General features: G+C 43.8%; 1 protein-coding gene, 1 long non-coding RNA gene and 1 pseudogene across 4 annotated transcripts in view; 2 read left to right on the forward strand and 1 right to left on the reverse strand.

Moving 5' to 3' along the window:
* Positions 1 to 2,161, reverse strand: part of KLHL7 (kelch like family member 7) — a 54,608-nt gene extending 52,447 nt beyond the window's left edge. Inside the window, exon 1 of one of the 3 annotated variants that reach the window (XM_028525736.2) lies at positions 1,769 to 2,161. In XM_028525736.2, the coding sequence (XP_028381537.1) occupies positions 1,769 to 1,891 (123 nt within the window). In that variant the 5' untranslated portion in view covers positions 1,892 to 2,161. Of the gene's footprint in view, positions 1 to 1,138; positions 1,691 to 1,768 lie in introns of those variants that run through there. The other 2 variants (XM_036010508.1, XM_028525737.2) reach the window with 2 other exon arrangements.
* LOC118497047 overlaps positions 1 to 20,457 on the forward strand; it is a 77,335-nt gene extending 56,878 nt beyond the window's left edge. Inside the window, exons 3-4 of the long non-coding RNA XR_004899594.1 lie at positions 18,708 to 18,994; positions 19,700 to 20,457. This is a non-coding gene — a long non-coding RNA (uncharacterized LOC118497047). The remainder of the gene's footprint in view (positions 1 to 18,707; positions 18,995 to 19,699) is intronic.
* On the forward strand, positions 16,301 to 16,894 carry LOC114508057 (annotated as a pseudogene).
* Positions 20,458 to 23,021: the final 2,564 nt, after the last annotated feature.

Below are 23,021 nucleotides of genomic sequence, written 5' to 3' on the forward strand. Positions count from 1 at the left end.
AGGATGCTAAGCAGAATAATACAAGTACAACATAAATCAACTGCAAAGTGAACCCAGACATCTGAGAAAAGATGCAAGATTCCATGAGGCTGGTAAAAGTGCTATGGGAGAACTGCTGGGCTTACATGCAAAGCCACTGACAAAAGGAGAATCCAGCAGATTAAGGTCAGTTAACCATTGTGAGAGAGATGCCACCCAGCATCCATTTTCCCTTCCCACTCAGTGAGACAATCCTGATTTTTCAGGAACCGTATTTCTATTTTGACCGGAAATAAACAGGATAATATAGTCTAAAGCTAAGTCTAAGGAATGGAAATAAGTGAATTTTTAAAACTAAAGAGCTAATTTATACAGTCTCACAAATCCCCTCCTCCTCAAGTAAACAAGTGATGCTGCAACCCAGTTGCACCTTGTCTGTGTAAGAAATAAGACACTGCTTTACAGTGCTGTAGCCCATGGATGAAAACACATTATTTGGGGCAACGGGAAGGTGTTGGAAACAAATCAGAGCACTGGTGAACTGTGTTTAACTACCATTTACAGGCACACACTAGTTAAATGCACCAGTCAGTGGTGCTGTAAATACAAAAACATTTGCACGAAAGGACCATGAATGTATACATAAAAATAGACACGTAAAAGTAAGGTACATAAAATACTGAATTCAGGCAGTCACAGCTACTCCAGCACAAAGGCCAGGAAAGATGTAAAGGAATTCCCAGAGATATCTACTGCATTCAAGCACCACGGCCAGATCTGCTGACAAAGACAAGATCCTATCAGTCAGAATCTGCTGAAAGAAGGCAAAGCCATTATCTTCGTAAAGATCTTAGATGCCTCTACCGTCATCCACATTCCTATCAGAACCACTAGATAAGCACACTAGGTTCTGCAGTTACTCATCCAACCTGCTTTTGTCCCTTGAAAAACAGGACCACTATCACAAAACCAGAGCATTCCCACAAGTCTCCTTAGACGCGTATTTTCTATCCACAATGTTTACAGAATTAAGAAGTAACCAAGTAACTTTCCTTGATGCTTTGTTGGTATAAGACGTTATGGATTTAAAAATAAATCAATAAAACCTCTCTAATTTACATTCTCCGGCATATTAAAATTCGTTCTTTTCATAACCCACCTTTCGCCAACGGCGTGAAGACTTTCATTAATGCGCCACGTACCAAAGATAGAACAAAGAGCTCCTCGTCCTAGCAGAGGCGCACAGTGCCCTTACAAGACTGCACGGCGTGTATGGACGACTGTTTTCTGTTCTAAATCAACACGCACTGTAGGGTACCGCAACTTGCTCCACCCAGGTACCACGGAAGGGGGCGGGGATCCTTATTTGAAAGGAGCTGATTTCTGGCCAAGCAGTGCTTCTCTCCCCTCTTGGGGGGCTTCGGGTTGGCTTCCTCGCACAGATCTCCTGACACCTTACAAGGCTGTCCAATGGAGGGATCCTCGCCTCACAAAGACATAACTAGGGCAGAGCTGTTATACAAGCGATACCCGACGCGGAGCGCCAGCCCGAGGAGTCTCCCACGAGTCTGACTTGGGAGTCACAGCATCAGCAGACGAGAAAGCACTTTTGCTCGACAATTTAAAGCGACCCTCTACTAACAGCAGCTTTGCTAGCGTGCAAAAATGGGAAGCCAGAGGAAGAAGAGGGTCTCGATTCACAGGGCGCGAATTTCAGCCCAGGGAGCAAGGGGCCCGAATCCCGGACCACCTTCCCCCCTGCAGTCGGTCACACCCACCCCGGAGATACCTGTTTCCGCATGTTATTCATGACACCCATGAAACCTGCCAACAATTTAGCTTCTTCTCGAGCAGCAAGTTTCTTCTCGGTCTTCTTCTTGCAGCTTTTCTCCACTCCGGAGGCTGCCATCATCCGTCGGCTCGGTTCACACCCGGGGCTCGCCGGGCTGGGCGAGGGGTTGCACACCCCCGGACGCGCTGAGCTTCTGTTTAGCAAACACCACGGCTGGGACTGCGGCTGCGGCGCCCTGCTCCCGAGCGTTCGGGCGGCAGAGGCGCGGCCACTGCGGGAAAACAAGGCCTGGAGGACCGCTCTGGAGCTCGCCGCGAAGCAGAGTCGAGGGGTCGGCTACATCCCCGGTAGAACCGGAGCCAGGCGGAGGAGCTTGCGCACTGCGCTGGAGGGGGCGGGGGCGCTATGAAGGGGGCAGGGGGCGGGGCCTATCGTCACAACGGCGCGCCGCTCGGAGCCACGCAACGCGGGGCGCCTCGGTTGCCTAGGTGCGCGCTTGGAGCCGGATGTTGGGTGTTCCCGCTGGCCCGAGGGGGTGCGTCCCTTCCCTATTGTCCAAGATAGATTTTCCAAAGTTAGATTACTGGGGAGAGTATCTCGTGTTGGGCAATTGGGCGGTTGAATACGTCAAAGTGTCTCCCATTAGTGTCATCTCCGTAGAAACAGGGTTGGTGTTTTCTTCACTGTCAGATTGGAATGTCCGTAGGCACTCACTAAACATCACACACTGCGAATTAAAGGCTTATTACATGGAACCCAAGATTTGTTTGGGATTCATAAAGCAAGAGCACACAGTCCCGTGGATGTCTCCTTATGCGGATTGCTTGACTACTTGGGCTGGCATTTTTGCTCATCAGTGTTTAAACTAAGGTCAGGTGTGAGCTCCAGCGATCAGTTAGGCTTCCCCCAAGTGTTCTAAGGAAACACGAAACTCCATCACAAAATTGATGTTAATGCTTTTCCTAACTCTAATAATTTATTCTTTTTAATGTGCGGTAATGTGCAGGATTACTTGAAAATTTCCATTCTGAAAACTTTCTAAAGACCCTTTAATTTTATGCCTAGGTCTGTATAGGAATATACAGAGACATGTTTTATGTAAAATAATTCACACTATTGAAGCATTGTGCTTTCTCTTGATGAAGACAATATAGTACAACAAAGAGCAGTGGCAGATAAGCCTCCATTTTTTACAAAGAATAAGACTTTGAATGAGACGCACCTCGGTGCACGTTGTTTTCTTCCTTTTAATCTAGATGTTCCCAGATAGTCTTCTGTTTTAACTTGCCAATAATTTGAGGTTTTTGAATGGACCTGACAATAGGAACCATTTATTCCTAAGGAAATTAGAAACTAGGGAACTTTCGTTTATTTTATTAAATGGCCTGTGACTTTGAAAAATGAGAGCATCTTTAAACTGTTTTTAATGGAAAGGAAGTGAAAACCTGTCTTCTAACTCTAAGGGACACTAAGGACTTGATTCAAAGGCAGAAGTGTAGGTGGAGAGATTACGTGCTATTCTGTAACAAGGCAAAAGAAACAAAGAACAGCATCCTTCCCACTTGATGTTTCTCATATTGCAGAATGTAGACCATCAAGGGTCATGGAAGAGCCAAAGAATTCAGAGCTGAAGGAGACCATGGAGGCTATATTGCCCACAGCTTAAGCATGTGGCTTTGCCTAGATGCAAAGTCAAACACCCCCACTCTCCAGGTGTTCAATTTTGGCCAACTTGTTTAATGGCTTTTATCCCTCAGGCTCCTTATCTGTAAAAAGGGAACCTACTTTGTGGAACTGGTAGGATTACAAAAATGCTTAGATTGGTGCCAGCACAGGACAAACAGTATTACTGAGTTAATAACATTAACTATCGTTATTTAATCCAGCATTTCCCAAAATGTGTTTCTCAGAATATTAGTGCTATGAACCATCCCCCAAATTCCCCCAGAATAGGACCATTGGGAATACAATTTTGGGAAATAATATGTCCTTCTTGGAGAAAATCCCAAATACATTTGCATATTAAGTTTCTGGAGAAGACTTGCTGTATCTATTGCTTGAGCTTAATCAGCTTTGCTGTGGTATACTGGCTTTTGACGTGTCCAGTCTGCCCATTCCCATTTGCAATGAATTAATTTTCTATTCTCATGGAAGATGGGGTCCTAAAGTTGCACTTGTTTCATGGGACTTCATTATACTTGGTTTTGACTGATTGGATCAAAGTTGAACACCTGAGCCAAAGAAAGCCAATTAATAAACTGAGGCAAAGAGCATCATATTTTCTCTGGAGACTGGAGAGATGGATTTGGGTGAGCTGGAATGTGGCAGCCCCACGGGGAATATGTACAAGGAGCTCAGGCAGCCGTCTTTGGACCATGTGCACAGATAATCAGAGAATGGCAGTATTCTGAGACTTCAGAGAGAAAGGCTAAAGCAGAAACTCAGAAGTCAGGAAAGAGACCAGGTGGTAAAAGAAAGGGAGAGGGGAGAGGGCAGAGGGGGAGGGGAGAGGGAGATAAAGTAAGGTTAACTAAGCTTGAAATCGAGGATCTCTAAGCTTAACAGGCTTCTTTTAATGCTTGGTTCTAGCAGTGTGTTCACATGGTCATTTGGTTTTATAAAATTCACAAAAGTAAGCATTTTAACCACACTCAGTTGATTTTGTTGTCTCATTCTACTTTGGTTTTTGCCTCTATTGCCCCTCTTTTGCTATTAGGGGGTGTTGGAGCAGACATGGATATTTTGGGGAACCAACTAAGGACAATTTGAGCTGGGGATACATTTTGTTAGGGTTGAGTAGGATATACTTTTGTAGACCATAGTTACTTACAGGTAATTATTTTTAGCTTTTCTGATGTAGGTACGACTTCCAGGAATAGTCCCAATGCCCACTGTGCCAACGCTGTGCTGTAATGAAAAGATGCAGGGGCAGAAATCTTATCACAATATGCCCTACAGTGCCCAACACTGGAGGGAAATGTAAGGAGTTCAGGAGAAATAAGTCTGAAATGTATAAAGCCAGAAGCTGGTCTGTGGAGAATTCTTTAACCTTTCAGATATGCAAAAATGTAAGGAAAGATTTAGTATTTACTGAGTTCTAATTTGAAAGAATGTGTACAACCCTGTGTTCATTGCAGCATTATTTACAATAGCTGAGATTTAGAAGCAGCGCAACTGTCCATCAGTGGATGAGTGGGTAAAAAAGGTGTGGTACATTTACAGAATGGAATACTACTTGGCCATAAGAGAGGAAATGTTACCCTTTGTGACAGCATAGATGGAGCTGGAAAGCATTACCCTAAGTGAAATAAGCCAGTCAGAGAAAATAAGTACCATATGACTTCACTCATGTGTGGAATCTAATGAACAAACTAAACTAACAGAATAGAGAGACTCAAAGAGAACAGACAGCTTTCAGGGTGTGTTGCAGGGATGGGTGAAAAAGGTGAAGGGATTAAGCAAAAAAACAAAAAAAAACAAACTCACAGCCATAGACAACAGTATGATGATGACCAGAGGGAAAGGGGGGAGTAAAAGGGGTAAGGGGGGATACATGGTGATGGAAGGAGACTTGACTTGGGTGGTGAACACACAGTACAATACACAGATGATGTACTATAGAATTGTACACCTGCAACCTACATAATTTTAATAACTAATGTCATCCCAATAAATTCAATGAAAAAGTGAAAAAATAAAAGAGATAATGGAAAACAGTTTTCTGAAGTTGTTACACCAACTCAACCTCCCCCAACAGTGGGTAAGTGATGGGGTGGATCTATAGCCTCTGACGCCTGATATTGTCAGATCCATTGATGTTTATCAATCAAAGGTCATAAAATGATATTCTATTATCATTTACTTTCCTTATCTCTGTTAATGTTAAATATCTCGCTGTATTTTTATTAGCCATATATATTTTTCTTGGGACCTGCCCTGCCTGGTTTCAGAAGCTATAACCCCTCCCCCCCCACCCCATGGCTAAGGCTGGGTGAGTAACCTTGGGACCATAAGCCACTTAGGAGACAAAGCTTATCTCCCTGGCAGAGGTGCCGCTTCTGCTCCTTTTACTTCACCCTGCCTGGCCCCCAATGCTTGATTGGTTAGCCTGTGATGGGTAAGATTCCTCAAGGGAGGGATGACCTAAGTCAGGCATGATCACAGAGAGGCCCCAGGGAAGGACTTGGGGGGCTATAGCAAAAGGGGGTGATGTACCCTTGCCCCTCAACCTTGGCATAGCCTGAGTGCTCATTCTGTCTGCAAGTTTTGGCTGCCTTACTTCCCCTGCTTGACTTAAGCCTGAAACAATGACAGAGGGTGGTGCAACCCTGTGCTGGAAAGGGCAGATTCCCCGGGTGATCAGACCTAAGAAAGAATATATAAAATCCTGTGAAACCTGTTTTGTTCAGAATGCTCTCAATTAAATGATAAGGGTCCGAGGAGGAAATGAGTTTGTTTCCCAAAGTTTTGTAGCCCTTTAGCTAACAGGCCCTGACTCAGAATAAGCACTCGTAGTTCTTTGTATGCTATCTACTATTTGATCCTTACTGCCTAACAAAGATTAATGAGCTTTACCTGTATTCCTGTGAAAATTGAAAGCCAATAAAAACCTATCAAGGCAAGGGTCGGGGCATTCTCCTCTTGAGAGAGTAGCCATGCTGTCCCTTTTGCTCCACAAGACTCGGTAGTTCGTGTGAATTTGTCTCATATCTCATCCATGACGCCACAGACAGTGCAGGCCGGTGCCTGTGTCATATTTTCTCTCCTTTGAAACATCTGTTCATACATTTTGACTATTTTCTATTGGGATATTTGGGTTAAGCCAGTAAAACTGAACACAGCAAAAGGAAAGGGCATGCATGAGCTGTGCTGTATAAAATGTAACATTGTCCAGAAACCACAGGGAGTGAATCGAAGCAACATTCAACACTACGGATATCAGAGTTAATAGAAAACGAGAGATTCCGATGGCATTTTTCCCACAGAAATAAAATAAAATCCCGAAATTTTTATTTTGATGGAATCACAAAATACCCTGACTAAGGCAATCTTGAGAAAGATTTATGTTATAAACCTAAAACATTTACAAAGATCTGCCCAACCCTGGGGCTTAGGCACTCGATGTCTATGGTATATGCTTTTCTGAATTACATTTGTTGTTAACATTTTTATACAGTGTGGAAGGTAATGAAGAAATAAATAAATGTTTATCTCACATTTTCTTTCCTTCTTTCTTTCTGGGAGGGAGGGAGGGAGGGGGGAAGAGAGAGAGAGAAAAATGATATGTGAGAGAAACATCAATTGGTTGCCTCTCATACATCCCCAACTGGGGATCTGGCCCACAACCCAGGCATGTATGTGCTCTGACTTGGAATCAAACCAGTGACCTTTTGGTTATAGGCCAGTGCTCAAACCACTGAGCCACACCAGCCATGGCTATCCCACATTTTCTGTGTAAGAATTACTATAGTAGAAGTCAAAGAAATAAAACATGGTTCCTGGCTCCATGTCCCCCACAAAGTTTAGATGCTAATTAGGGATGTAAGGCACTTGGAAGCATCAATAGCATCATAGCAGCAAGTGAAAATAGTCAGAGGATTGGTTTGTAGGACTGCGTCTTTTCATCTTATATCCCCTGCTGCTCCCAAGGGTGAGTGAATGAATGAACACTTAGAAGAAATCAGTTGATTTTGTTGGACCCATATTGTTTTCTTAGTTTTTCTAAATGTCAGAAGACCTCCATTTGTTCTTTTTGTGAAGTTACCTGAGATCATTCACCTGGAGGGAAGCGGCCCCAGTGGACAAAGGAAGCTGGTAACAAGCCTGGAGACTTGGGGGTCACATTTTTAGTAAAGAACTATAGAAATGATCCCTGAAAGTATAATCTTGGGATAACATTTTTAAAAAGAGCTTTAGGTCCCTGGATTATGACAATGGAACCCTTGGTCTTGGACACATTTATTAATGTGACAGGCAATACATGATTTTTCAGTGTTACTTAAAAAATACCTAATGACATTGAACATCTTTTCATGTGCTTATTGGCCATTGGTGAAATTGCTTATGTCCTTTTGATTTTTTTTTTTTTTGTCTATTGATGTGTAAGCATACTTTGCTGAGGTGGGTTTTAGGCAAATTGAGTTTGAGATAATGTATGTGTAAACATGCCCAGTAAGTCATTGAAAATGCAAGGCGAGGTCTCCAAGACAAGAATACAAATGAGCAAAAGCAGCTTACTGATTCATAGGTCAAGGAGGAAAAGGATCCAGCAGAGGCAAAGAAGTGCTCAGAGTCATCTAGTAAAACATGTCCTCACATGATCCTTAGCAGCCACACTTTCCAGTACTACACAGGTTGGTGCGGCCTGCCTGCCTCCAGGAAGTCCAGGGTTTGTTTGTTTTGTTTGTTTGTTTAGTTTTACTCCCCAAGTTTAGCCAAGAAGCCTCAGGGGTGCTGATTCATGTCCAAATGTTTGTCCTTCTAGCTCTTATTTTTTTCTTAGCAGACCCAAAACTCAGTGTGCCCCCTTGATGCTGGAGGATTCCAGAGAGCCATCCTGATGTTCTGACTCCAGATTGTACAGCTGAGGCCGTGTGGGTGCACTGCCTTCTGAAGCCCGAGCAGTCTGAAGAGGTCCCCGGAGCAGGCCATGCTCCTGTTGCCTGGGAACCTTCTGCACTATCGCTACCATTGCTGAAACGGAACTCTAGGGTTGTTGTCTGCAGACCCAGGCCAAGCCAAACTGCTGTGGCTCTAATTATGCAGATCCTAACCCAGGTTATGGTTGTTCCTTGTAGTATAGAGGAGAAATGCACACTACGTTGTCCAATGAAATTTCACCAAATATGACCTTATCAGCTTCAAACTCGTACGATTCACACTCACTTTCCTGGGGCCGTGCCTGCCTCTGGTTGGCTGTGTTGGGGGCATATCAACTAATGAATCCAGGCCAGGATTCACTTTTTTCCCCCAGCCGATTGCTTTACCTATCTTTCCCCATGTTCACAGCAAATTACCTCCTAGGAATCTTGTTGTTTTCTGTTGTCTAATTTTAGTCCATCAAACAATTGTGACTCATTTGAACTTGAGAGGGAAAGAGACAAGTTCTCACTTCCATTCCTCCCAAGAGTACCATCATGTGTTGAGGGCTTTGGCCAATTCATTCCCATTCCCAGCAGAATCTAAGTTTTCATGCAATGAAAACAGCAATGGATATGTTTGGGGGTGGGAGGGTGCTATCAAAATGCCCTGCTGTGACTCAGAGATACAGAGAACAGACGGATGGTTGCCAGAGGGGAGGGGGACTGGTGGACTGAGTAAAAAAGGTGAAGGGATTCAGAAATACAAATTAGAAGTTACAAAATAGTCATGGGGGTGTACAGCACAGCGTAGGGAATATAGTCAATAATGTTGTTATAACTGTGTATGGTACCGGATGGGTACTAGAAGTATCAGGGAGAACACTTTGTAAAGAATATAATTGTCTAACCACTATGCTGTACACCTGAAACCAACATAACGTAATGTTAAATGTAAACTGTGATTAAAAAATCAGATTAAAAAAGTCCTTTGCATCACAACAGCACCTTCTCTCTCTCTCTCAATCAGAAGTTACCCTGAAATGTTGAGCCCCCCCCCCCCCCCCCCCCCCCCGCACAGAGGTGGGCTTTCTGTGAGGTTGATGAAGCTGAAGGTAACTTGCCCTGGTCCCGCCCGAGGGAGGGCCCTCACAGTGTGTTCACAAGCTCACGAATTTTTGTAGCATTTGCAAAAGTAGATATTTTTGTAGATATTTTTGTATCCTTTTTCTCAAAGAAGTGCTCTCCATCCCACTCCCCCACCCCCTCAGTTATAAAAACTTTAGGCCCCGCAAACCCCGGATCCAAAATTTTGTGAAAACGTTTTTGTTGTTTTAACTTGTAAGAGGTGGAGAAGCATAATAGAACCAAGCCGATGTGATTCGATCCCCGATTCCATCTCCTACTAGCTGTGTAGGGCTGGGTGTGTTACCTAACCTCTCCGAGCCTGAGGGTCCTCAGCTAGAAAATGGAGATACTAGTGCATGTCTTCTAAGATTGTCGCAGGAATTAGAGAACCTGCCTCAACAGAATGGGGTGTGGCGCTTAGTAGGTAATCAAAAGCGTTGTGTGTTACTGCTATAATTATTTCTTTGTTAACCGCGGAAAGGCCTTTCCTGGGGGAGTGGAAACTTTTTTCCATGTTGTCTACCTATCTGTTGGTTCTCAGTCCTTAGCCAGACCTGATCAAAAAGATCCTCGAACATGGAAAGAAGAAGCCGGAAAATGGGGATCTGCTCTGAACTCTTAACTGAGTAGCTCAACTGCCAAGCACTGATTGTTTCTTCTTTCCTATCAAGTTTGAGGTTTTCTGGGTGATTGGATTGCTTTGACTTTCCCCATACTATATTACAGAAACAATTCCTATGTAAGCAAGAAGGAAAGAAAATGTCTTTCAAAATCATCCACTTTTGGTCTAAATCTCCGAGGAGAAAGTCTGATACTGAAAGTGTAATGTGAGGAGTCAACACCCTTTCAAACGCGATGGGAAGGGACGAGGTGGTGGTCTCTGGCCCTCGGGCCTACACGTCAGGTGGGCGTGCCCAGGAAGGTAGTGGTTTCTGTTTTTCCAATTAAAGCTCCAAACCTATTTAGTTTTCCAAACTCATGGGAGTTTTCGTGGGAAAAAATATAATTTAGTTACATTTTCAATTTAAAAGATATGATTTATATACATAGATGCTTTAGTGAAAAAGACTCGGGAACGAAAGACAATATCCCTAGTACCCTCAAGAAATTATTTGGAACACAGAGGAAACCCAAGCAGATTGGAACATTTTTTATAATTGCTTAATTGACTATTTTGCCTGAGGGTCATACATTGATTCACTATAACCATAGCTTGTAAGTAAAATACTGCTTTAGTTAAGATGACAACAGGACAAGGAATCCATCTAGGAGAGAATTGCAGCCCAAGGCACTTAGCTCTGCCTCAGAACTCAGGCGGAACTGGCTGGGGAAAACGTGTGTGTTTTCTGAATTCCTTTCCACTGAGTTGCAACATCTTTTTCTAATTTATCTTGAATATCCATCTGCTGCCCTTTCCCCCCAGCCCCCTACCCTGTTAAGGACCGTGGTATTCATTCTCCTGAGTTTATGTTTATTTTCGTTCTTCTTCATGGCCCTCCCCTCTGTCCCACCAGCGCACGCAGCAGAGTGACCCTGGGAAGTCAGGGAGGTTCTGCCCCCCGCTCTCTTCTCACTGGGCACTTGCTGACCGGACTTTCTGAGTAACTCTTTCCAGCTTCTCCAGGCTTCTTTTCTATCCGCTTCCCCTCTACATTTCCACACACCTTTCCCCATCCTCCACAAGCATGTCCAACAAGAGACAAAACACACAGAAAAATTACAAATAGTGATGTCCTAAACACCCCAAATAGGTCAAACATAGTCCCCAAGTAATCCATTGCTGTACCAGCTTTCAAAATCTGTTGGGAAAAATATTTCATAATTATGAGGCAAACTTCTGACATGGAAAAATAGCAGAACATATGGAAAAGACATAGAAAAACTGTCTGGAAACCCAATTATAAACCAAATTGCTAACAGCGCTTGTATGTAGGGGATGAGAAATATTTGAATAGAAATAAAAAAAAGAAAAAAAATGACTCTTATAACCCCTCCATATCGGCTCTTCTTATTTTAAATTTTACCACTTATTTTAGGCAGACAAAGAAGGAGTAACAGAAACAGCAAATGTAAGGAAGTTGCAAATACTGCAGAGCTGTTTCAGCAGAGGCCTCTGGGCCCACTTCGCTTGCACAGAGCTTCGGTGTGTTATCGCAGTAAGATGGTTATGTTGATGTGTGTAAAAGTCCCGGTCAGGTCCTTCGTGGTGGCAGCCAGCTCATGAGAAGCTGGGAAGGACAGGTCTGGAGGGCTGTTGGGAGAAAAAAATCTGTCTCTCTCTCTCTCTCTCTGTCTGTCTCTCTCTCTCTCTCACAACCACAAAGGCATAAAAACAATGAAGACAGTAATACTCTCGAGTGAATGTTGGGATGACTCCCTCCTTCTGTACACAGGGTGGGAGCTAAGAAGATGGGACGCAGGTCAAGTACCCGTGAACTCGTGTCAGTTTTTGGAGGGCAGGTACATGTCTCAGAGAATGTGTGGAACAATACAGAGCTTTAAAAGCAAAATGCTAAAGCCATTCATTGAAGTGTATCTGATTTTTACTGAACTCAGTGAGGGAAGCAGAAATTGCCAAATAAGACACAAGATTTGGTTTCCTGAAATATGTACAAATGCACACAGTTAGCAAACAAAAACACTGCTACTTGAGATACTGAACTGAGTAACATTCTACAGGGCAATAAAACCATAATATCTTCGGGACTGATTTCTCTAGAGGCTATCACACGGGAACACTAGGTCAAATCCTTCAGAGCAGCCTCTAACTTCACGGGGATGTAGCACCATTTGCCCTTGTATCTGGCGTGGATTGCTCGTGGAACACACTTGGAAAACAACGTGACCAAGCCCACTGGAATGAGATGAGGGTAAACCGGAACCACATGGTTTCACTCAGTCTGTCTTCCAGTGTTACCTTGGAAAGTTCTCAACATTTACCTTCGTAAGGGAGCCGGTATTTTCTTATACTGCCATGGCTCGAATTGTGTCTGAAATAGGAATAAATAGGCTCCAGGAGGCATGACTACGGATGCAACCTGTGACTTTCAGTATTTGGAACGTGTGAAATCGGTTCTGGCTTCTCAGAACTTTCCTTTGCTCACCAGCTAGTTCCCCACTGAATTCTATGTAGGCAAACAAACAAACAAACAAACAAACAAAAAACTGTTCTTTCTTTACCTGCCTTCACAACCACTGCTGTTTCTCTTAAATGCAGGTCAGAGAACTATTTGTGAAACCAGGACCAAGAGAAATCTTGTGAATGGCAAGGATTTATTTTTTCTCCTTATCTTTGTGTCCTTAGTCCTAACACAGGACCTGGCACACTCAGTAAGTGAAGTGAGCATGAAGAAACTTAACTAGCTATAAATACTCCTCATCCATGAACTTTACCTAGGCTGGAATGTGATGAAATTGGATAAATGGAGTTTGGGAAATGCCTGTTCGCACTGCAGTGTGTTTTTCAGGAAACAAGGCAGTTAGGTATTCTGTTATCCTCACCCTCCCGTCTCCGAGTACGAAAAAAATCTTTTATACATTTCTTCATTCTCCTGCGTTTGTGAGGCTAAGTACCCCTAATATTTTCTCTTATAAATGCTTCAAAAGATATAGCAACTTGAATGTGTTCCCAGATTTGGTTCATTTGTAATCTTTAAAGGGTAACTTCTCTTCTTTGGGGGCACTATTAACCTCTCAGCGATCAGACACGAACATAGCACTTCATCGCTGCGTGCTCACTTGGCGTTAACGGCTACTTGCTTCAGACCAGCAGGGGAAAGCTATTTTCAAGACTGAAATATAATACTACTGCTTGACAGATTCTGCAGTATTCCTGCAAAGCAGATAAAAATTATGCAAGTGTATTCTTTACCTGGTAATCTGTGATAGAGTCTTAGGAAGAATCTTATTGTAACATAACAGCATTTAACTATTTTGTGTGTACGTTCGTGTGTGTGTATTTTTGGGTGGGGGTGGACAAAGAGCCTAAATGTTTGATTTGTTTATTTTTGTCTGGGAAAAATCTAGATTTTTAGAGAGAAGCTGGGCCCAGGTCACACGAACTCTGTGCTGAGGCATGACGACTCCGTGGGGCAAACTCTCTCTCCTCCCGCCTGCTGCCTTACAGAGGGCCTGGCAGGGGGCCTGGACCCTCTGACTCAGGTGTGGCTGTATGTAATGCTTAGGTCCAAGAATCTGACATTAGTCATGGTCTCTGTCATCTGGGATACACTTTGCTCTGATGAAAACTGCAGCTAAGGGGAAGACACTCAGTGGGGAATTAGCTGGTAAGAGCAGAGCTCCTTAGAATCAAGTGATACCTGATTTTCATCGGCAAAGCAAATGAAAAAAATTGTATTTCCTTTTTTGAGAAAGCTCCGGGGGAGTCACACTCCACAGTCCCAGTGTCCCTAGAGGACACTGGCTTCTCTGTCATGGCCAAAGGGGAGGTTAACATGAATACTTTCTCCATCCATTTGGGAAGCCAGCTTAACCTCAGAGGAATGGAGATTGTTTGAGACAGATTATTTCATTACTTGTTCATGGTTCATCTATTATCTTCATTCTGTCTCTAAAGTGATTTTTCTAAATCCTTGTGGTTTCCCACCTTCTGCCCTTCTCTGGTTATATGTAAACAACTATCCATACAAGATTAGAGCAAGTAAATAAATTAGAATTAAAATCCAAATTTTTGTTTTTGCAGCCCTCTCCCAAACCCCTCTTTGCATCTGGAAGTTTATGTATGTTTTTTTCCACATGTGCATTGGCATCTTTTTCTTAGCAGAAACATGGTAAAAAAATCTCAGAGATAAGTGAAAAACCCCAGACTTAAAAAAAAGGAGTATGTAGCAACTTAGTCTGCTTGGAAAAATCAGTGTAAACTCAACACCTTAAAAGGACATTTTCCAGCTCTGCGACTTCTTACATGCCCCAGCAGGAAGTAGCACTCGCTCACACCAGCTCCCCTGGTACAGCGCTCAGGTTCGGGTCTGTGTTCCTTTTCTCCACTAGAAGGAGCCTGGGCTCCTTGGACAGCAGCAGTTTCCAAGATTAGAGACAAGAACGAAACATTTTAATGGATCAGGAAATATTCTTCTCTTGCCAGAACACAATGATTCTTTAAACATACATTAAGGACTTCCAGTCAAGATGGAGGCATAGGTAGACACACTTCACCTCCTTGTGCAACCACAGAGAGAATTACCACTAAACATCAAAACGACACCCCAGACTCTCGGAAAATTGAACTGTATGGAAGTCTGACAACCAAGGATTTAAAGAAGCCACATTCATCTGATGGAGGGGCAGAGACGTGGAGAAGGGCAGAGAGGCAAGGAGACACAGTGTGGCGTGGAGAGGTGGTGGCAGTGGCAGAATGGGGAGTCCAGGTGGATAAAAATCAGGAGGGACACCTTGGGAGCCAGTGATCCTAGTCCAAGGCCAGACAGCACAGCCCAGGGGTCCAGTGCCCTGAAGATAAATCCCTACAACTTCTGGCTGTAAAACCAGTGGGGGTAGGGGTGGTAGAAGAAACTGCTGGATTTTCAGGAGACTCTACTTAAAGGGCCCACATGGTCTTAGAACATACACAAACCCACCCACTCTGGGATTTGCCACCAGAGCAGCAGCTGGAAGGGTGCCAGTCACATATGGGGAGTGGGTGAAGTGACTGGAAACATGGTGAGTGTCGGGCAAACCTCCAGAAGCCAAGCAACAGCACTGTATTCTCTCTGAGCTCACCGCTGTTGAGGTCCGCCCTGCCTGGTCTCAGGAAACTGTAACTGCCCATGGCTAAGGCTGAGTAAGAGGCCTCCAAACCAGGAAACATTAAGGAGACAAAACTTATCTCCCTGGCATGAACGCTGCCTGTTCTGTGGTGGCCCCCAGTGCTTGATCAGTTAGCCAATGATGGGTAAGATTTCCCACAGGGGGAATTGCCTAAGACAGGCATGATGACATGGAAGCCTCAGGGAAGGACTTGGGGGGCTGTGGAATGAAGGGGTGATCGACATTGATCCCTGCCCCGTCGGTTTTGCCAAAGCCTGAGTCCTTGAGAAATCCAAGTCTCTCGGCGGCTTTTGTCTCCTTTGCCTGACTCAGGCCTGCAGAAATAACAGGGGCAGTGCAGTCCAGACCAGAGTCAGTGGACTCCTGGGGTAATCAGACCTGGGACATAGAATATGCAAGATCTCGTGAGATCTGCTTGCTGGAGGATGCTCTTTAATTAGAATATGAAGGCCTGGCAGGAAATGAGACTAGCCTTTTAGGTCCTATAGTCTTTTTAAATGATAAAACCCCCAAACCTCAGAATCCCAGCGGGAGATCTGCCACTCCCTTTCAAAGTTAACTGCTTGTTTTATCTTCCTTGTCAGACTGTAATTCAAAAACTGTATCGGAATGTTTAAAAAAAGCCTGCTTGGGAAAATGAGACGCTCTCCACTAGAGAGAGTGGCTGTTTCGTACCTATTTCCCCACAGGACTTGCTTGTCCGTGTGTATGTTTTTCTTGTGTTTCAACGAGCATCTGCAGCGATGGATACCGCTGGATCGGTATCTGTCTCACACCACCCCCCTTCACTGCCCCCAGAGCCACAAAGTGGCCAAATGGGTTGCCCCACCATGGCCATTACCAATGGGTCTCTACCCCACACAATTTACAGATGCCTTTTCTGCAATAGGCATCTGTTTCCACTGGCTAAATTTTGAAAAATTAAGAATCAAAGGCCCTTTTTACTATGTTAAGTTCATAATGATATACAGAAGAAAAAGGCTAGGTGGAGCAGGAGGTGCCATCATGCTCCACTAGCCATGATGTCCACTCCATTATGGGAGTGGACATCCGCCATGACAAAGAGGAATGGTTCAGCGCAAGGAGCCCAAGGGCCAGGACATCTACCTAAGGCTGTTGGTCAAGCTGTGCCGATTTCTGGCCAGATGGACCAACTCCACCTTCAACCAAGTGGTGCTGGAAAGGTTGTTCATGAGTGGCATCAACCAGCTGCCTCTGTCCCTTTCCCTGATGTTCCAAAAGATGATGCTTCCTGGCTGGGAGGACAAAACCACTGTGGTTGTGGGGATTATCACGGACCACATGCTTGCCCAGGAGGTGCCGGACTGCAGGTGTGCGCACTTGTGTGAGCAGCTGTACCTGGAGCTTCATCCTCAAGGTCAGGGGTAAGATCCTCACCTTTGACCAGCTGGCCCTGGACTCCCCCAAGGCATGTGGCATCATCTTTCTGGTCCTCACAAGTCAGAGAGGTCTACAGGCATTTCTGTGAGGCCTCTGGAACTCTGCACAGCCCCACCAAACTACCTGTGCTCCCACGGCCTGGAGTCTGAGCAGGCCAGGGGCCAGTGGGCCAACCATGGCTACAAAAACTAACTCCAGATCACAGTTTGTTATTAAAAATATTTTGAATGCTGACAAAGAAAAAAGTTAAAGTGTAAGGAAAAAGATATAAGGCAAAAGAATTGTGACTATAAATATACTTGTTCAATTTTACTCATTAATGAAATAATAAGATAGTTTTTTTGTCTTCAATTTATGTCTCGCTGAAGAATAATTTTAAAAAGAGGGCATTATACTTATAGGACTCTCTGATGTAGATATTAAGACACACAATTCAATGGAATGAGTTTAAAGATGTAATTGACTTTATTTAATGATTCGTGAATCGGACAGTATTACATGTAGCAGAAAGAAAGAGCTCCAAGGAGCTGTACAAAATGGAAAACTTCTATACAGAGAAGAAGGTAGGGCAAAAAAGTTGTTCTCACAAAAAGCGTATTGTTTCAGACAAGGTCATTCTCCTTTGGGGGACAGACGGGGTCTAACACCTCACTAGTGCCGACCAGGTAATTCCAGATTAGCTAAAGGTTAGTTATGGGAGAGGCTGAACCTGCAATCAGGTCAGTGTTGGTCAGTCTGAATGATTAAGTCTTGCTTGCTGATGTAAGGCTTAGCACATGTGACTCCATTATGGACCTGTTGTCTCTTCTTTAACAATATAAAATTAATCCATGTATAAAAGATTTTATTTAACTCATTAGTTAATGAGGAGACCAGCCCTATGTGACCACTTAGTCAAAGGAGAATTGCAAGAACTACATATATGTAGGCAGTAAGGAATGTTGAAATGAATATACAAATAGATGCAAAATGGTTCTATCCATAGGCAACAATAAATTGCATTCAACTGCTAATTTGCATTTCTATGGACAAGAATCCTTTGTACTATTATTAGGCTACTACAACTCACAGAGTTGTAAAATAGTTTGTAGTGAGGGGAAAAGAGCATTTCTCCTTCCTTCCTAAGTTCTTGGCTGGGACCCTGTAACAAGGATTCACAAGAAAAGTCCATACAAATTTGTATGAGTTCTATGTGACAGAGGAGACTTCATAAGGAAATCAAGGCCCAAAGAAGTAGTTATACCTGAGTGTTTTAGTGCTAGGTTTTGTGAAGGGTGGAGAGCGGCAGAAAATGTGATAGCAGGCACCCACTCACACAAAGGGTGTCATCAGCTGGAGTAAACAGCAAGGCCTGTTTGCGCAGATTCCTGTCTTGGAGATAAGGATGTTCCTTTCCTCCGGGAATAGGAAGGGCGCCACCCACATGACAGTTTTACGACCTGCTTCAGGGGAAATTCAGAATGTTCTTCCTGCACTTGCCATTTTTCAAATTCCTTTAGCTTAAAATATTCAACATGTCAGGTGCCGTATTTTGGGATAGCACATCAAGTTCAAAGACAATGGAACATGGAAAATGTGCCAGACAGGACAGTCAGTACAGGCATGGGCAAAGTAGGTTCACAGTTGTTCATAAAGAAAAAGGCATGATATGATTATTATAATAGCTTTATTAATTTGAAAGAATGTCACTTATAACTGTAAACCTACTCTTAAAAAATTTTTTTAAATTATTTTTGGAGACAGGGGAAGGGATGGAAAAAGAGGAGAGAAATATCATTGTGTGGTTGTCTCTTGAGCACCCCCTACTGGGGACCTGGCCCACAACCCAGGCATGTGCCCTAACTGGAAATCAAACCAGAGACCCTTTGGTTTGCAGGCTGGTACTCAATCCCCTGAGCCACACCAGCCAGGGCTGTAAACCTACCCTTGCCCATCCCTATATATATGTATTTTTTTCTGCCTATTTTAAAGTCTTTTACATTTCATTCTGACAGTCTACTCATAAAGTATATAAATGTTCTTATTTCTATGTCTTTATAAAGGAAATAATATGCACAAAGAACATCAGAAGCATGTATAAATTTCTGAAGCAGATATTGTTCCAAGAAAGAGAAAAGTTGATCAACACCAGCAACCACATGAAATAACCAGGAGAATGGAGGTTTGGCAATTATTCAGTACACATAGTAGTCATGCGGGTAGGTAATGTATATCAAGAAAATAAAAGCGCTGGATATCCTGAAGAAGAGAATTAACTACATAGACTCAATCCCTCACCACCCTGGAGAAGCTATTTCTACACCCTTGCTGTGCAAAATATGGTTCAGGGGTGAGTAGTGTTGCCATCCCTTGGGAGGTTATGAGAAATGCAGAGTCTCAGGTCCTCCTCCTGTCCTTCTAAACCGAAGTCTGTTTTTTAACAAGATTCACAGGTGATTCATATGCCCAACTATTGTATCACAGTGGTAAGACTATTGGTTAGATAAGTGCCAGACCCAGAATATATGAAAGAGTGTATCATTTTATAGAGAGAAACCATGTATCAAAAATCAAAATCTATAGGAAAGGCAACCAGTTAAAAGTAATAGTGAGTTTTAACTAAAATAAAGGTTTAATTGAATAACTAGTGCTTTGGGGTAGAATCACTTTTGGATTGTGATCGGATTCCAAATCCAATTACGGGCTTGTTAATACGAGCAGCAATTATTTGACTACCCAAGCCCTGCAGTGCTAGTAATCAGTATAATATTGTGTTTGTCTCTATATAAGTTGTTTAAAATATTTATGAGAACCTGCCATGTTAAATTTGTCACTTTAAGTAATTAGAGTATATAATTAACTGAATATTTGGGAAACTTAAAGTTGCTAAATCTGTGATCTGGTGTGTCAGTTGTACGGGTAGTGCATGAATGTTTAGGATAGTGTTGATTGTTTAGTATATAAAGAGATGCTGATTGTTTAATGCATTTCTTCTGCAATATTGGTGTATAAAATACAACTCCCAAATCACTTATTTCATATTAGTGGCCTGCAGGTAGTCTGGGGAGGCCATTCCCCCGCCTGTGAGCTGAGTTCAGGTATGTTCCATGTGTTTCTGTTGTGGGACCAGTGATTGCTCAGGGTCTTCTCAGAGCACTGGCAGAACTGTGAAGAGGAGAATGAAGACACGTGACTACCTTAAACCCACGGCTCAAAACTGGCAGGCTCCCTTTTTGGTCCACGTGCCATTGTCTAAAGCAAGTCATAATGCCAAGGCCAACATCGAAGAAGTAGGGAAGACTGCTCTACCTGCATTTGTGAACCATGGCAAAAGGGAGGAGGCAAGGAAGAACCGTGGACAAATGATGTAATCCTCCACACTCCATACAGCCATGAAATCAAAATATTGGATATGTACTGAAGCAGAAGTAGTAGTGATCATTTTCTGTGCATGAAAGCCTCATAAGTAAAAGACTTTCTATAGCAAATTTCTGGTTAGTGAAAGACGATTTATTTTGGGGGGATCAAATGCAATATGATGAGAACATCATTTGATCTCAGTGTTTTTGTAGCAGGATTGCAAAATTACTCATGATATAGAAATTTAGGAGGGGTTTAGTTTTCTTATTTTTCTATAGCCTATTTGATCTTGTGACCTGATAGGTAGCTGGAAAGAAAAAACAAAGTGAAACTCAATTTAATCTGGTTTAAAATGTATTCTGATCCAGTAATTTAAACCACCTTATTAGGCAGTCCTCAGGTTCTTGGATTCTCCACATTTTCACAGCTTTTATCTGAAAGTACACGGACGATTATAGACTATTGTATTATGATGGGGGTGGAGGGAGGGGCCCTATGGCTTTCTGGTTCTTGATTGTGTTTTGGTTAGTTCACCCGAGTTTTGGCTATAGACTTCAGTGGCTGCTAAATGTATCTATTTTTTCTGGTTCCGTCAGGGCCCAGTTACCCTTCCTTGTTGGCTTGGCTGCCCTTCAGCTCTTTCTGGCTGCAGACCCTTAAACGTGTCCCCCTGTCAAGCTCCTGGCCAGGCTGCCCACCTGCAGAATCGCCTCTCCCATTGCCACCACAACAGGTCCCAGGGCAGGCTGCTGGCTCTCAGCTGTGTGTTGTGTGTGTTACCAAGGGAGGCCCGGGAGAGAAAACTAGGTTCCCTCTCCTCTCTCCTCCCCCCCCTCCAACCTCTCAGGGACCTCAGCACTCCAGTCTCCTAATCATGCCAAGACATCCCGTGCTGGGATGAAGCTAGTCAGAGCAGCTATCCCAGAATCCCACAAGAGGGGGCCAGATGACCGCTTGAAGCGTGAGTTCCTCAGGGTCCACCTTTCCCTTCCTCGGATCCCTCTTTTTCTTCTCACCATCCGCTGCACTACAAGAGGAAAGTTTACTTGTACTTCTCCTCTATCACATCCTCTTTCTACCACAGAGTGGAACGTTTTTTGGCAGAGTGTTATAGGCAAAGAGGAAAAGCTCTATGATTTGGTTTGCCAAGTCTAGCTCCTAACGTGTTAAGCGAGAGCCAAGTGATGTAGAAAAACACCTTTTACCTTGACAGCTTCTCACTGCAAAATCCTAGCTAGTACGTCAGAAGCAGACTGCTGGCTGCTCCTTTTGTTCCTCATTACCACCCTCCCCCAGCAGGCACACAGGTGGGCGCTTTTAGCTCTTTCAAGAGGAGGCCTGGCTCGGAAAAGCAAAAGAGAAAAGGATGTGAATTTTTCAAAGTTCTGTAGCGGTTACGCTGACACTTTGTATTTGTCAGGGCTCACGTTGAATGGTATTTCAGGAAATCGGGTTTGTTTCCACTTTTAGGTCTGCTGTCTTCTGAGGCAACACCATGGAGAGCAATCCAGGATCTACACGATGTAAAGGTTGACATTCACTTGTAAACAGCCATTAACTTTATGTTTGTGTGTATTTTGAGGGTTGGGGGACAGTCAGGGGTGATGAGGATTATCTAAAAATAAGAAAGAAAAATCAATTAGTCATCTCCAAATTGCCTGTCGTTACAGCCTAGGCAATAGGAACCCCTGTCCTGTTTATCAGCCATCCTTCCTCTCTGGTCAAAAGGAGTCCCGTTTGCACTGTCCTAATTGCCCTTGCCCTCTCTCTGTGGCCGGACTCCGGGATCGTCAGCTTTAGGACAGTCGGCTGCTGCTCTGTGGCCTTCAGCACCTCAGTAGGGAAACGCCTCCCCTTCGCTGGTTGATGGCCACCTGGGAAGACTGGAGGCACTGTTCTAGCAGGAGCCATAACGCACAGACTCAAGGCTGCTCCTGCTCTTCCAGCTTTTTAAGAAATGGAAACCCCTTCATACATAGTGTTCAGCTTATCCAATCCTATCCAGAGCAGAGTTTTGTGGGGTCTCCTGGAGAAAATTTCAAACACATCCCCAACTCCATCAGGACTTGCTGCGACCTGGGAGTTGAATGGCTTTCTCCACAGGGAGGGAAGCACCGTCTCTCCTGCCTCTGTTCTGTGGCTGTGCTGGCACCCAGGACCAGCAGAGCTGCCTTGATGGCAGAACACTGATAGCATTGTGCCCTGTGGGGTGACACTCTGAGAGTCGCAACCTTCTCAGAAGGTATCATCTCCCTCATACGTCTCCTTGGCTCTTTAAAATCCCTTTGGAACTCAGAATCATATTGATGGAAACTTGATGGGAAAATCTAGACTGTGAGATCGGTTATCCAGGCAAGAGGAAAGCTGTATGTATTTTAGAACCGTTCTGGGCAAAGAGGGAAACAGCATGCTCAGGACCACTGCTGTGTTACTCACTGATTTCTACCATATGAGCTCAGTTAGCAAGAGCACTGGGCCGGTGGGGCTAAGGTTACATGTTCAGATCTCCAGGATATAGTTATCTTGACTCTGTGTCATGGCTTTTTATGAATATCTCAACCCCAACCTGCTCCCGGGCATAAGGAAAGCAAACAAGCGACTAGAATGATGTCTCAGAGCTCAGGTCTCACTGATCCCTCAGACAGGCAGATCCTCTCCAGTGCAATAAGCCTGGAGGATCCTGACTATAACATGGCCCAAGGGGCTCAGCATTTTCAGTTGGGACTGTAAACTTTTTCAATTTAAACCGCCATTTATAACTCATCAAAATTAGTATTTTTTATACCTGGGCAAAGCTCCCTACTGATCTTTGATCCAGACATCAAATTTGGGTGGTTTCAAAGATGCATGGGCCTTCAAGAAGAGCCTCACAAAGATTTAATATTTAAAAAAATATTTTATTTATTTATTTTTAGAGACAGGAAGAGAGGTAGAAAGAGGGAGAGAAACATCAATATGTGTGGTTGCCTCTCATGCGCCCCCTACTGGGGACCAGGTCATGTGCCCTGACTGGGAAT

The sequence above is a fragment of the Phyllostomus discolor genome, chromosome 10, assembly GCF_004126475.2.
Source record: "Phyllostomus discolor isolate MPI-MPIP mPhyDis1 chromosome 10, mPhyDis1.pri.v3, whole genome shotgun sequence".
Lineage (NCBI taxonomy): Eukaryota > Metazoa > Chordata > Mammalia > Chiroptera > Phyllostomidae > Phyllostomus > Phyllostomus discolor.